General features: G+C 25.4%; 1 protein-coding gene across 1 annotated transcript; it reads left to right on the forward strand.

The window, feature by feature from the left end:
* Positions 1–7,933: 7,933 nt before the first annotated feature.
* Positions 7,934–8,730, forward strand: OCT59_017121 (uncharacterized protein; the record flags this gene model as incomplete). Its single annotated transcript, XM_066146152.1, has 3 exons — positions 7,934–7,978; positions 8,104–8,155; positions 8,240–8,730. 3 exons carry the CDS (start codon positions 7,934–7,936, stop codon positions 8,728–8,730), a joined length of 588 nt encoding a protein of 195 aa, XP_066003873.1.
* Positions 8,731–13,111: the final 4,381 nt, after the last annotated feature.

Here is a 13,111-nt window from a genome sequence, read left to right on the forward strand (position 1 = left end):
CTAAAAATTTATGTCTATCCTAATTTAAAAATTTATAAATGATATTAATTATATATTAATACTTGATTTTGGCATAATGAAATTTGTAAATTGGAATTAATTTGTAATTCTTTGTAATTATATATCAGTATAAATGTATAATCTAAAATTATTATTAAAAATATTATTATATACATCATATACTTTGCAGAAACCTTGAATTTTTGCAAGGTATCGTTATATTGTTACTAAAACATACATAAAATATATTTAGTGATGATCCTTTTTTTTTAATGAATTGTTCCGACATTAATCCAGTATCGCAATGGGATTTCACATGACATTTAGGCTGTACCAAAACAATTCTTTTTATAATATTGTTAATTCATCAAAAATATATAAAAAAAAAGCATATTATAGGTAGGGATCGAAAAAGATTTGATTAAAATCAAAACTATCAAAAATTGATAAGAATCGATTTTAAATCGAATCTTGAATAAAAATCGAATCTACTTATTGTGGCGCAGTTTTGTTAATTAATGACTGTAAATTATTATTTGTTCATAATAGTTTATAAAGGTGGATCCCTTAATTTTAGCCAAATTCATAATTCTGGCCATGAATCACATGACAGAACACAAACTTCCTAAAAAGAAAATTTTATCTCAATAAAATTCAAGTTGCTATCGCACAAGGTTGTACAAATTTCCAAAAAAGGAAATTTGTTCATCAATCACAGTTAATTTTGTAATCACGTGATATGTGTTTAAACACCTCTATTATAAATAGTATAAAAAAAAATTGGTGATTAATCATGATTAAATCGAATTCTAATAATAGGAATCAATTCCAATTCCTAATTATAGGTATTGTCACAGTATTTTAAAAATATCAAAAATATCTTAAAATTTTGGGAAAAGCTCCTAGTATTTATATATCATGTGATATGCCACCAGTTTGATCTTTTTTTAATATGAACTATTTTTTAAATTTTTTTTTTAACTTCTTTCACTCGCTTTTTTCTTTTTAAAATAAACTTTTTTTAACTTTCTTTATCTCCCTTTCACTTGGTCTTTTTAAAATATTTTTTTTTAACTTTTTAACTTTCCTTTCACTCGCTTTTTTCTTTTTAAAATAAACTTTTTTTTAACTTTCTTTATCTCTCCTTTCACTTGGTCTTTTTAAAATAATTTTTTTAATTTTTTAACTCCCCTTTCATTCGCTTTTTTCTTTTTAAAATAAACTTTTTTTAACTTTCTTTATCTCCCTTTCACTTGGTCTTTTTAAAATATTTTTTTTTTACTTTTTAACTCCCCTTTCACTCGCTTTTTTCTTTTTAAAATAAACTTTTTTTAACTTTCTTTATCTCCCCTTTCACTTGGTCTTTTTAAATAATTTTTTTTAACCTTTTAACTCCCCTTTCACTCACTTTTTTCTTTTTAAAATAAACTTTTTTTAACTTTCTTTATCTCCCCTTCCACTTGGTCTTTTTAAAACAAATTTTTTTAACTTTTTAACTCCTCTTTCACTTGCTTTTTTCTTTTTAAATTTTTTTTTTAACTCACTTTTTCCCTCCATTATTTCTATTTTACTTCCTTTATTTTTCCCTTTGTTCCTTGTACTCTTTTCTTTCCTTTTTTCATATTTTGTTTGATAAAGAGTTGGAAAGTACCCATAAAAAAAATCAAATTCTATAACATTATAAAGTTTTATTTTTATTTTTTTTTAGGTGGCTTCTGGACGTGACATTTCATAAGTTTTTAAAGAACTCTTTTTTCTTAAACATTATTTCATAGATTTTCTACTTTTTTTATTTTAATTATTATTTTGATCAAACGTTCAAACATTTATTACACTTCTTGCTTCTCTTCTCTTTAGACAGATTGTGTTTCAGTATTTGGTTGCATGAAATCCTTTTTTTGAATATTTCAGTTTGCTTTCTTTTAGATGGGTCTAGGCACACGGAATTTAGTTGGATTATTTTGTTTTTAGGCAGCCAGTTTTTTGATCCCTGGATCTTCTTAGACATGTTGGTTTTTGGGTAATATTTTGTTCTTTTTTAATTTGTTTATATTAACAAACAGGTATTCATACTTCATTATTTTTTTCTTAGATAGCCTCTTCTGGTTTCTTTTTACAGGATTTGGGAAGTTTTTTTTTCATTTTTCTTTAATATTATTGATGTCTAAATGAAATAAAATGAAGAATGGTAAAGGCGAAACAAAGTAGTAACTGCACAAAGAAAGAAGAAGAAACTTGGTTGCAAGGAAGAGAAAGAAGAGAGTAGTGCAATAAGTTTATGATAAGTGAAGTCCTTAGTAAGATTGGAAGCATATTTTGTTAAACTACTACTAAAAAATAGAAGTAGGGGAATAGCAGGAAGAAAGTAGAGAAAAGAGAAAAGAGGTAGTAATATAATAATGGATACATCTATTTGAAGGAAGCAAAAATAAATTAATAACTTCAATTCTTTATCTGCAGGCATATCTAAAGAGATCAATCAGGTGATACTTTTGTCCAAATCAGGTTCCCATCTTGTTATAGTTGTGTCACCAGGAGTGCTATGTCAACGGAAATTTAGTATGTTGATCACTTAAAAATCTGTGGCTATCCAATTATAACAAGAGGAAAGAAAAATAATGGTAATTGTATAGTGATGGGATTAATTTTTACATTAGATAATATATTTATAATGTTGGTGCTGTATTTGACACCATATACAGATCACACTATATAGTTAACGATATTAGGTGATCTTCATTTTAATAGTGATAGTCCTTGTAATTGGTTGTTATGCTAATCGTGCTATCCTGGAAAGGAAGGAAAATTTTACTAATTTGGTTAGCTCTTATGCGCTAAGTATAGGGTACGTTTTTATATTATTGATATTGATATTGATATTGATATTGTATTGAATTGATATTGAATTGATATTGATATTGATATTGAGTTGATATTGAGTTCAATATTACGAACAATGGTCGTTTATATAAAAAAAAAAAAATTAATCATGATCTGCAGCATGATCCGAATTGGTTGATCAAAAATCAAGAGCTAACCATATATTGACATCAAGGAATTATGAATTGTCAATTTGGCTGGCCAAAAATCTGGGAGCTAACTACATATTAACATCAAGGAAATATTTATTATTCGTACAGTATACATTGTTCAGGAGGCTAATTTTTGGGATTAATTATAATAGGAATTGAAGGAAATTAAATATATAAAGCGAATAACATTCTTAAATGAACCTGATCAAATATAAAAAAAAATATGTCTGAATTTTATTAAAATATACATATATCCAAATTATATAAAAAATATATATATCCAAAAATATATATATATCTGAATTTTATTTTATTAAAAAAAAATACATCTGAATTTTATTAAAAATAATATATATACCCGAATTTATTAAAAAAAAATATATACCCGAATTTATTAAATTTATTCATTAAAAAACATTATACGAGTTTATTTATTAAAAAGCATTATACAAATTTAATTATTAAAATATATATTACATGAATTGATTTATTAAGAAAAATTATATATCCGAATTTATTAAATTTATTTATTAAAAAAATATTTATTAGTAAAAAATATAATTAAAAATATAATACAAACTTAATTATTAAAAACATTATATGAATTTAATTATTAAAGAAAAATTATATGAATTTTCTTATTAAAATATATATTCCATGAATTGATTTATAAAAAAATTATATATTACATGAATTGATTTATTAAAAACATAATATGTGGACATAGAATCGTCCAAATTTGATTTGAAATATCCTACAATATTAAGTTTTAATCATGTGAAATAAATTTTATTAAATTATTTTATTTTGGTTAGAAAGTAGAAACGAAAAAAATTTTTTTAAAAAATTGTTTTTTATAAATTCTTCTTTTAAGGCCAATTACAAGATTATTAAATCAAAACGTAAAAAACAAATTAAAATATTTTAGATGAAAAAAAAAATAAAATAAATTATTTATTTATTTCAAATTATATCTTATCAATACTTTTGTTTCTGCAAATAAGTGTTAAAATTTATGGTATATATCATACTCTTAGAAAGGGCCGGTCACCGGCCCTAGGGTATGACTCTAGTTTATATAATAAATATATATGTTAATAACAATTATGATAACAATGTAGCATTAATTTTACAATACAGCATTAAATTCTCAACAATCATAATACGATGTCTTTAAGATTCATATAATAATATAGTAATGACACTCAATGATGTGCATTATTTTTACCGTTACTTAATGGTAAGTGTTTCGTGATATATCATTATAGGAATATAAACTGGTTAACATCAGGAAAAATTTTATAGTTTCTGCAAAGTACAGTATAACACTTTTGATTGATTTAACGTCAAAAAATTTTCTTGGTATGCTAACAATGAAATCAGTATTCCTTTAATTTTAAAAGGTCTAACAGAAACTTCATATGAAAGGGGTTGATTAACATGTTGGAGGGAACTTGGAATATATATGAAAAGGTTAAAGGCAGCCAAAAAATTTTACTATTAGTTTCACTCAAAATTACTACTATCCAAAGCAAAAGTATAGTAACTATAGCAATATCTGTCCTTTACTAATATTAATTTACTTTAAATTTACCAGCACTGAAGCTTTTGACCAGATATTATGAAGTTAAAGAATTCATTTGTAATAATAATATTTTTTTTAACTGACCAGGTGATAAATTTGTAACAAAAAGTTTCATAATTGATATTATTGATAAATTTGTTTAATTTTGAGATATAGATTTTTTAAAAATTGTGTAACAATAATATAAAAATCTGAATTTTCATTATCATCTGAAAATTTAAAATGCAATATAAATTGTAACAAATTGGATAGCTTGAATTTTAATAAGCAATAAATATTATTAATAAATACCCTAATGCAAAAACATATACCAGTATGTAAGAATGAAAATAATGAAAATTAATATATTTTAATTTAATTATTGGTCAATTTAAAGGCCATTTTTTATAATTCGTAATGAAGAAAATTTATTTTTTAAAAACAAGATCAGCCAGTTAACCTAAGATTTATTTATTAGAAATACACTTGTTTATTGAAAATTATTTAAAAGGCATTTTTTAAAAAAAAGGTTAAAAAAATCAGCCAATTGATGGTGATTAGAAATCCATTTTTTATTTTTTTTTAAAAAAAAAATACAAAATAAAAAAGCTTATTTTTAATTGTAAAAACATTTTTATTATAAAGCATTAAAAGCTATTATTTGCATAATTAACACCATTATTCTTATTTTTTTGATCAGTTCATTGTAAACAGTCAAATATCAAGTATGAAAAGATGATAAAATTCATCACCAAATATAATTGCCAAATATTAAGAACGAACAAATTGATTGTGAATTGGCATAGATGGATAAATGATTAGCCGAAAAGGATAAACATTTAGGAAGAGTAATGATCTACATGATGTAATATTTATCGAATGATTAACAAAGAACCAATAGAATAATTAGAGTTGATCAATTGCGGCTTAGCAATCTTTAACAATAAGAACAATTAGAAAGAATAATTATAAGCCACAAAAAATGGATTATAAGCAAAACACATAAAGTGGGAAGATAGCGAATTAAAAGAATATATAAAATAATGTCAGAAAGATCAAAGAACATAAAATAATATAAAAAAAGATAATATAAAGATAATATAAAAAGATAATATAAAAGATAATATAAAGATGGAACATAAAAGATAACATATTAAAAAGAACATATATAAAAAGATAACATATTAAAATAGAAGATACATGCATATTAAAAGATAGCGTATTTAAAATATAGATAGCATAAAGATAGTTCAAAGATAATATGTAAAAAGAATATAAAAGATAGTATATAGATAGCACATATTAGAATAGAAAGTATCATAAAATTTGTTTAAATAGAGAGCGGAATTCAAAGCGAATTCCACAGTTAGTCAATTAGTTTCGAAATAACTCAATAAAAATATAAGTTAAATTTAATTATTTGTTAATAAAGTATAATATTAATTAAAGGTAATAGGTTCGCCCTAAACTTTAATTAATGTTCGCTTAATTAATTTTAATTGAATAAAATAAAAATTTTAAGATGAATTAAATATACCCTTTTGAAAAGTAATAATCCGTAGTGAGAGCTATCAAAGTTTGAAATTAAAGGTAAAAGTGGATAGAATTTGGGAAAAATTTAGAGAAGTTAAATTTAATTTTATGTTGCTTGATGTTTTATATTACTAACGTTATTTATGTTGTGAACCAAGAATGTTGTTGTATGTTGTTGCATGTTGTTCGTTGATTATGTTGTTTGTAAATTATGTTGTTGATTATTTGTTTGTTCATTTATTTGTTCGTTCGTTCGTTTATTCATTTGTTTGACCATGAGAATGCCTATTCGACATGGCAACTCTGTAAATTGATGACAGAGGAAATAGGGGGATCTTATCGTGTTGCACACTGGATGTTACAATGATCCAAATTTTAATGATAGTAATAGGCCCATCTTGGATGGTCAATTCGAGCAAATCAATCCTAATTATAAAAGCATTAGTAATAATTTTATATGAAGAAAAATTTTGTTATTATTATTTTTTTTTTGATACCCAGTCCTGTGGTGTAAAAATTTATTATTAAATCCACAATTATGTAATTATAATTTAAAATAAAAAAAAAAGTTTATTTGGTTAAATATAGCGATATTTAAAGGTATTTATTTATAATTATACCTTCTAAAAATAATCATTATAAAACATTTTAAACTATATAGCTCAAATAAAATAAAATATTAAACGAGGCTTAGGAAAATTGAGGCTTAGAAATATCAATAGATGAAGAAAATGCTAAAGAGCAAATTTCAAGGCTTCCACCTCAGGGTTCTGATTTAGGCAAAGTTTTTCAATGTTATCATTTATATATTCTAGTGAATAAGGTTGCTGGAGAAACTAGGGGTTTTGGCAAGTTGGTGAAATGCCAAAATAGCAAAACTTTGCCAAAACTATATGAAAGTCTTATTGAAAAGTTAGCGAAACTTTAGAGAAAAGCGAAACCTGACGAAACTTATTATAAATGCCGAAACTGCCAAAATCTTGCTGAAACTATAATAAAACTATAGTAAAATCTTGGAGAAACTAATCATAAAATTTTGGAAAGGTTTAGGCAAGCAACCTTACTAGTGAATAGCATAGTGTCCATAAAATAAAATAAAATAAAATATTAAATGAGGCTTAGGAAAATTGAGGCTTAGAAAATATCAATGAATGAAAAAAATGCTGAATAATAGTATAAATAAGAGTGAATTTCAATCAAGGAATAATAACCCTTTTTACCCTTACTATTATATTTCGATTTTTTTTGCCTTTTTCTTATAATGAAAAAGTGCTTCCTTAATAAACTTAAGGATTGATAGAATGTCTTTATGATAGAGTAATATTACAAGTATGAAATTATTATATAGTATATTTTATTATTGAATAAAGGAATAGAATTTGGTAACAACTCAATGTGGTTACAATCACACCACAGGATTGAACGTTACAGCATGATTTGTTACAAATGTACGAAGTCAAAAATTGAATCTTAAAAATCCTAAAAAAAAAGATTAATAACATAAAAAAAATAATAGATTACTAATAAATCCTAAAAATTTTTATTTTTTTTTGTATTTGTAAATATAAAATTTATGAACAATTTTATTATTCTTTCATTATTATTATTATTATTTTTTTTTTGATAAAATGCAAAAAATTTTTTTGTGCTATTCTTTTTTCTTTTGAAAAAATGTAAATCTCTTTTTTTCATTATTTATTTAGATCATCATGATAATCTACTTTTTTCACCTTAAAATTTTTCTTACAAAAAAAAAAAAAATTTCCATTCAAAAAATTCTTTTTCTCAATACTTTCTTTATACAATGACTTCTACTCTTATAGTTATTGGTCTTATTACTTGTTTAAAAGTATCTGACAAAACTTTATTTGGTGAAGCAATTTACAGAGAGAAGATTTCATCACAAAATTATACTTTTGAAATAAAACAATTTACAAATGCTTAAAATGAGTACAATGAAGTATTTAGTGAAAGAGATCTTGTTCTTCTTGGTGGAAAATTTACATTAGATGGTCAGCAAGTAATGGTAAGTACTTGTTAAAAGTCAATATCTTAATGATATAGCATATATTAATAGTAATTTTTTATATATATTTGTTTAAACAATTAGCTGTGAAGATGGCCTGCATTTTGGATCCCAAAATAGATTCAAATGGTCAACATTTAGAATGGGATCCTGCAACAATTCCTTCTACTAAACCCTTTATGCATATTTGTACTACTTTTGTACCACTCCATATGACATCATTTGAGGATATGAATTTTGTAAAAACACGATCTTCAATTTTTTCATCTTTTCACAAAGATACTCATTCTGTTCACTTTGAAATTGGATACTCTAAAAGCTCCAAATGGTTTGAATCCATTAAGGATAAGTGGAACAAATACACAAATTTCTACATTGGAGAGTTTTTAGAAGCTGTTTATTTATCCAGTGAAAAAAATACTGAAACAACCTATGCACAAGTTGACGTGAAAATTATTGATTTTGATGTCAAATCTTCTCAACAAAATACCTCAACTTTTAGTCCACAATCAACATCTATGAAATCAGTTAATAACACATTTACAAAAAGAAGATTTCAAATTCTCAATCCTTGACCAGTTCACCAGTAAAATCATCCACTTCTAAATACAAAGATTCTAACAAGTAACATTAATAATAATTTAGTAATCACAATAGATGATCACAAAAATGATGATCCTCCTAAAGATTCAGTTAATTGTTCAGATAATGAATTAACTATGCAATTACCAAAATGCACTAGATCAAAAAAACAATTATCTGAAAATCAGATTAAGATGACAATCATAATCAAGAAGAAAAACCAAATGATAAATAAAAACAGCCTTATAAGAAGCTGAAACGTACTTATAAAAAAAATAAATTATACTTATATGATGAAAATACTTTATTATTCTGCAGTGATCTATTTTTTTATAGGGCATTGCTAAATTCCATCGCAGGTGATTTTCACCACACCATCATTAGCAGATGAAAGTATATATTATGTATATATAATATTGTTAGCTGACGAAAAAAAAGATAATGAAAAAAAAAGAGGGGTAGCAATTTATAATATCTCAAAATATGATATAACAATAACAAGAATAGTTTTTTTTTTGAACATTTTTTAAATGTATACAAATATATACAGTATAAATAAAGTTTCATATTTTATATAAAATTTTCAATTTTACTATTTCTTTTTTCTAAAGTCTTTAGATGAACAAAATTGGTAAGTTTGTCCAACTTTAATAATAAAAAAAAAAATATTTTTCTTAATAATATATGATTTTTTTTTCCTTCATTGCCAAAATATTAGTTATATAAAATGATGTCAGTAAAATTCATGTTAATCATTAAAATTGTTGAAATTGGTAATTTTATATTAATTTATTAATAAAAAATTAATTAAATAAAACTGGATTGAAAATGTATTGAAAATGATATGTTAACGTTAACTGAATTTTTACCACCAAAATGTTATGCAACTTTTTTTCGTTAAATTAAACAAATTACTGAAAAAAATAATTTTGTTGATTGATATATTTTCAATGTAAAATTTTTTTTAAAAAATTTACTGTATTTTATTTAATTAACTAGTTATTATTAGAAAAGATCTGATTGAAAAAAAAGACTGAAAAAAATATTATTATTAAAAAAAAGATCTAATCTTAAAAAAAGAAAAGATCTGGTTTAAAAAAGACTGATAAAAAAAAATGATCCAGTCGATTAAAAGTTAAGCTTTTACAAAACTCTGCAGAGCTCTGAATCTGTCTTGACAGAGTAGCATGATATGATTGTTATCTTCGTACTAACTCCAATCTTATAAAAGTAACTGAAATTGCGAGAAATTATGTATCAATCACACAGAGTGAAATCCCGCCTGATAAAGATGGGCCCTTTACGATTAATTATCAAGAAAGTGAAAAAGAGGAGGCTTATATATGTTGTACAAAAAAATATGAAGACTAAGACTCTATAGCTAAGTGTAGTAAGTATACAATTTTTCAATGTTTGTATAATGTTCATTTGTCCTCGTGGCTTTCGCTTTAACTTTTTATAATACTAATCATTCTATTAATTTTTTCTGTAGCTTTTGACCATCCCAAGATAGTATATAACGAGGAGGTAGCAACATGAGATGGTCGTAAAATAACTTGCAATTTTTACTTTCCTTCAAAATTTATTGTTCAAAATTTATCTACAAGAAATTACGTTATGTTATTACACTGAGAGCCTATTAGGGAATTGCTAATGTTGCCCTATAACCATTTCAGTAATGAGATGTTGTTAAAGAATATTGATTTTTGGAATGAATTGTTGAATCAATGGTGACGCTTGACTTTCTATTTAATAGCACTTAATTATGGTTAATGGGAAATAAAGCATTTCTGGGACAAATACGTCCAGTCATGCATGCCATGCACATGTACATCTATATTTTGATAAAGAAGCTTGGAATGATGTAAAAAAGTTAGTAAAAGACCATGAGATAATAGTAAAGATGAATGCCCGAGATTATCCTGGGAAAAACTACTTACTTGAAAATTGTATATATGGAGCTGGAATAGCAACGTTTACTATTGGCTAAGCATCAGTACATGTTAAATATTAATAAGTCACTCGTTAAGATGATTGCACAACTTTCAGAAGATTTGAAATATAATAATAATTCACTCATTACTACAATTACAGATACTTGTTGGTACTAAGGTTGCCTGCCTAAACCTCTCCAAAATTCTAATATTAGTTTCTCTAAGATTTTACTATAGTTTTATTATAGTTTCAGCAAGGTTTCAGCAGTTTTGGCATTTATAATACACAGGTTGAAAAGTGAAAAATCAGGCACCAATCGGTCACCAATCAGGTAGTTGATTGGTGACTGATTGGTGCCTGATTGATGCCTGATTTTTCACTTTTCAACTTGTGATAAGTTTTGTCAGGTTTCGTTTTTCTCCAGAGTTTCGCCAACTTTTTAATAAGACTTTCATATAGTTTCAGCAAAGTTTTGCTATTTTGACATTTCGCCAACTTGCCAAAATCCCTTAGTTTTTCCAGCAACCTTAATTAGTGCAATTACAAATCTTTCAGAAAACATTGGGAATTCAGTTACTCCTAGAAGTTATCATAAAAAGGAGGGACTTTTTGTTTATCAAAATGAACAATTTTTTCTATTATCTGTTACACACTCTGATATTCTATAGTAGTAGAAGGGAAAAAATTATTTTTATAACATATATAAAAAAAGGTAATAATGATATTCAAGTAGAATTTAGTATAGAAAAACATAATAATAATTTGTACTTATTTTTCATGTTATTCACGCTATAATGTAATAATAAAAAACTGCTATAAATTGCATTTTTAAAAGTCTCTTTTCAAAAGCAAATTATTTCAAACAGTTATAATAAATGAAGCTTCATATATTGGTGGCAAGATGGATGTGGGCCATATTCTATCCTACTTTATTTTTAGAGGATCTATTAATAAATCCGTTGGTTACTTTCATCGTAAATTTTAATTGTACATGCAACAGGTTCGTGACATTCTGAGCATAAAAGTGATTCACAAATTCTTCCAGTTAAAATATCCTACATGAAAGTACCTATATCAGGCCAGGACTCTCTAAAAGCATTAAATGTAGTACATATAATATGATCCATGAAATTATTTTATTTATATTATGTGTTTAAGTAATAAAATTGCAATACTCCAAGAAAATTTTTTATTAATACATGTGAAAATAAATACATTGTTTGGGATTGCACCTGTAATACATATTATTTTTTGATAATTTTTTTGATCCTAGCCCTCTTACTAGTTGGAGAACTATTTACACTAACCTTATCCTTTAACAGCCCAACAATTATACCTATTACCCTTTTAACATCGTTTTGAAGTAAATTGGGATTTTTTTTGACAGAAGATTTTGTTAAATTGATTTGATATTTGCTTCCACTCGTAGAATATATACCATCAGGAGTATATATGATAAAATGCCACTCATACCCATAGTCATAATACCATAGATATAGTCAAAATAGTTATTCCCAAATGCTTGATCCGCAGTCCATTTCTTTTTATTTGTCTGAAACGCACTTTCAAGCTGTGCCAGATTCTAAGAGATAAAATACATCACCATTTAGTCTTGTTTCAAAGCTAATAGACTGAGAAGACAAACAGTCTTACCTGGGCATATCCAATCTTAATATTACGCAGTTTTCCTTCAGTAATACAAAGGAGATCTTCCAAACTTTTGATTACGTAGTCTACACGACCTGTCGCATCCTTACTGGAAACATCCTTTTGAAATACTATAAATATATCTTGGTAGGTAAGTTTTTTAACTATAGTGATGGATGCATAGAGAATTGATGAAATAAATTCACAGCGCGTCACCTCATTGGCATCAGTCATAGTTTCTACATTCAAAAGTTTTAAGATAATGTCCTCCATGCAGTGTTGTGTTCAAATGCCTTATCATCATCATTAATCTCCTCGAAGACTAAAGAGAAAAATAAAGTTAATATAGCTATCTAGTCAATTTGAAAATTAATTAATTATTTACCAGGAGTAAACTGCTTGATGTTTGTTATATCTTCCCTGTTCACCTTATTTTTATGTAACATTTTCTTTAAGTTGTTGAGAATTTTAAGCGAGGAATAGTTTTGTAGCTTCTGGCTGAGACCTTCGATAAATTTTGCAAGTATTGTTGCTGGTCTAATGTAAAACCAATACTGCAAAATTTTTCTTCTGTTAACTCAAGGAAGGCAAGACCAGATATTTTCTCTTTACAAAGAATTTTAATATCATCTTCATCAAGTTTCAAGTCTTTCCTTCCCAAATAATCGATAAGCTCCTGTGTATTAAAATCTTTAACCACGTCCGACATTGTTCTAGTGGAAATTTCTTCTGTTATTGAGATGGGTGAAGCAGGTGAAGAAGCTTGTGAAGACATGGTTTTTATATGTATGT

Source organism: Rhizophagus irregularis, chromosome 25 (genome assembly GCF_026210795.1).
Source record: "Rhizophagus irregularis chromosome 25, complete sequence".
Taxonomy (NCBI): Eukaryota; Fungi; Glomeromycota; class Glomeromycetes; order Glomerales; family Glomeraceae; genus Rhizophagus; species Rhizophagus irregularis.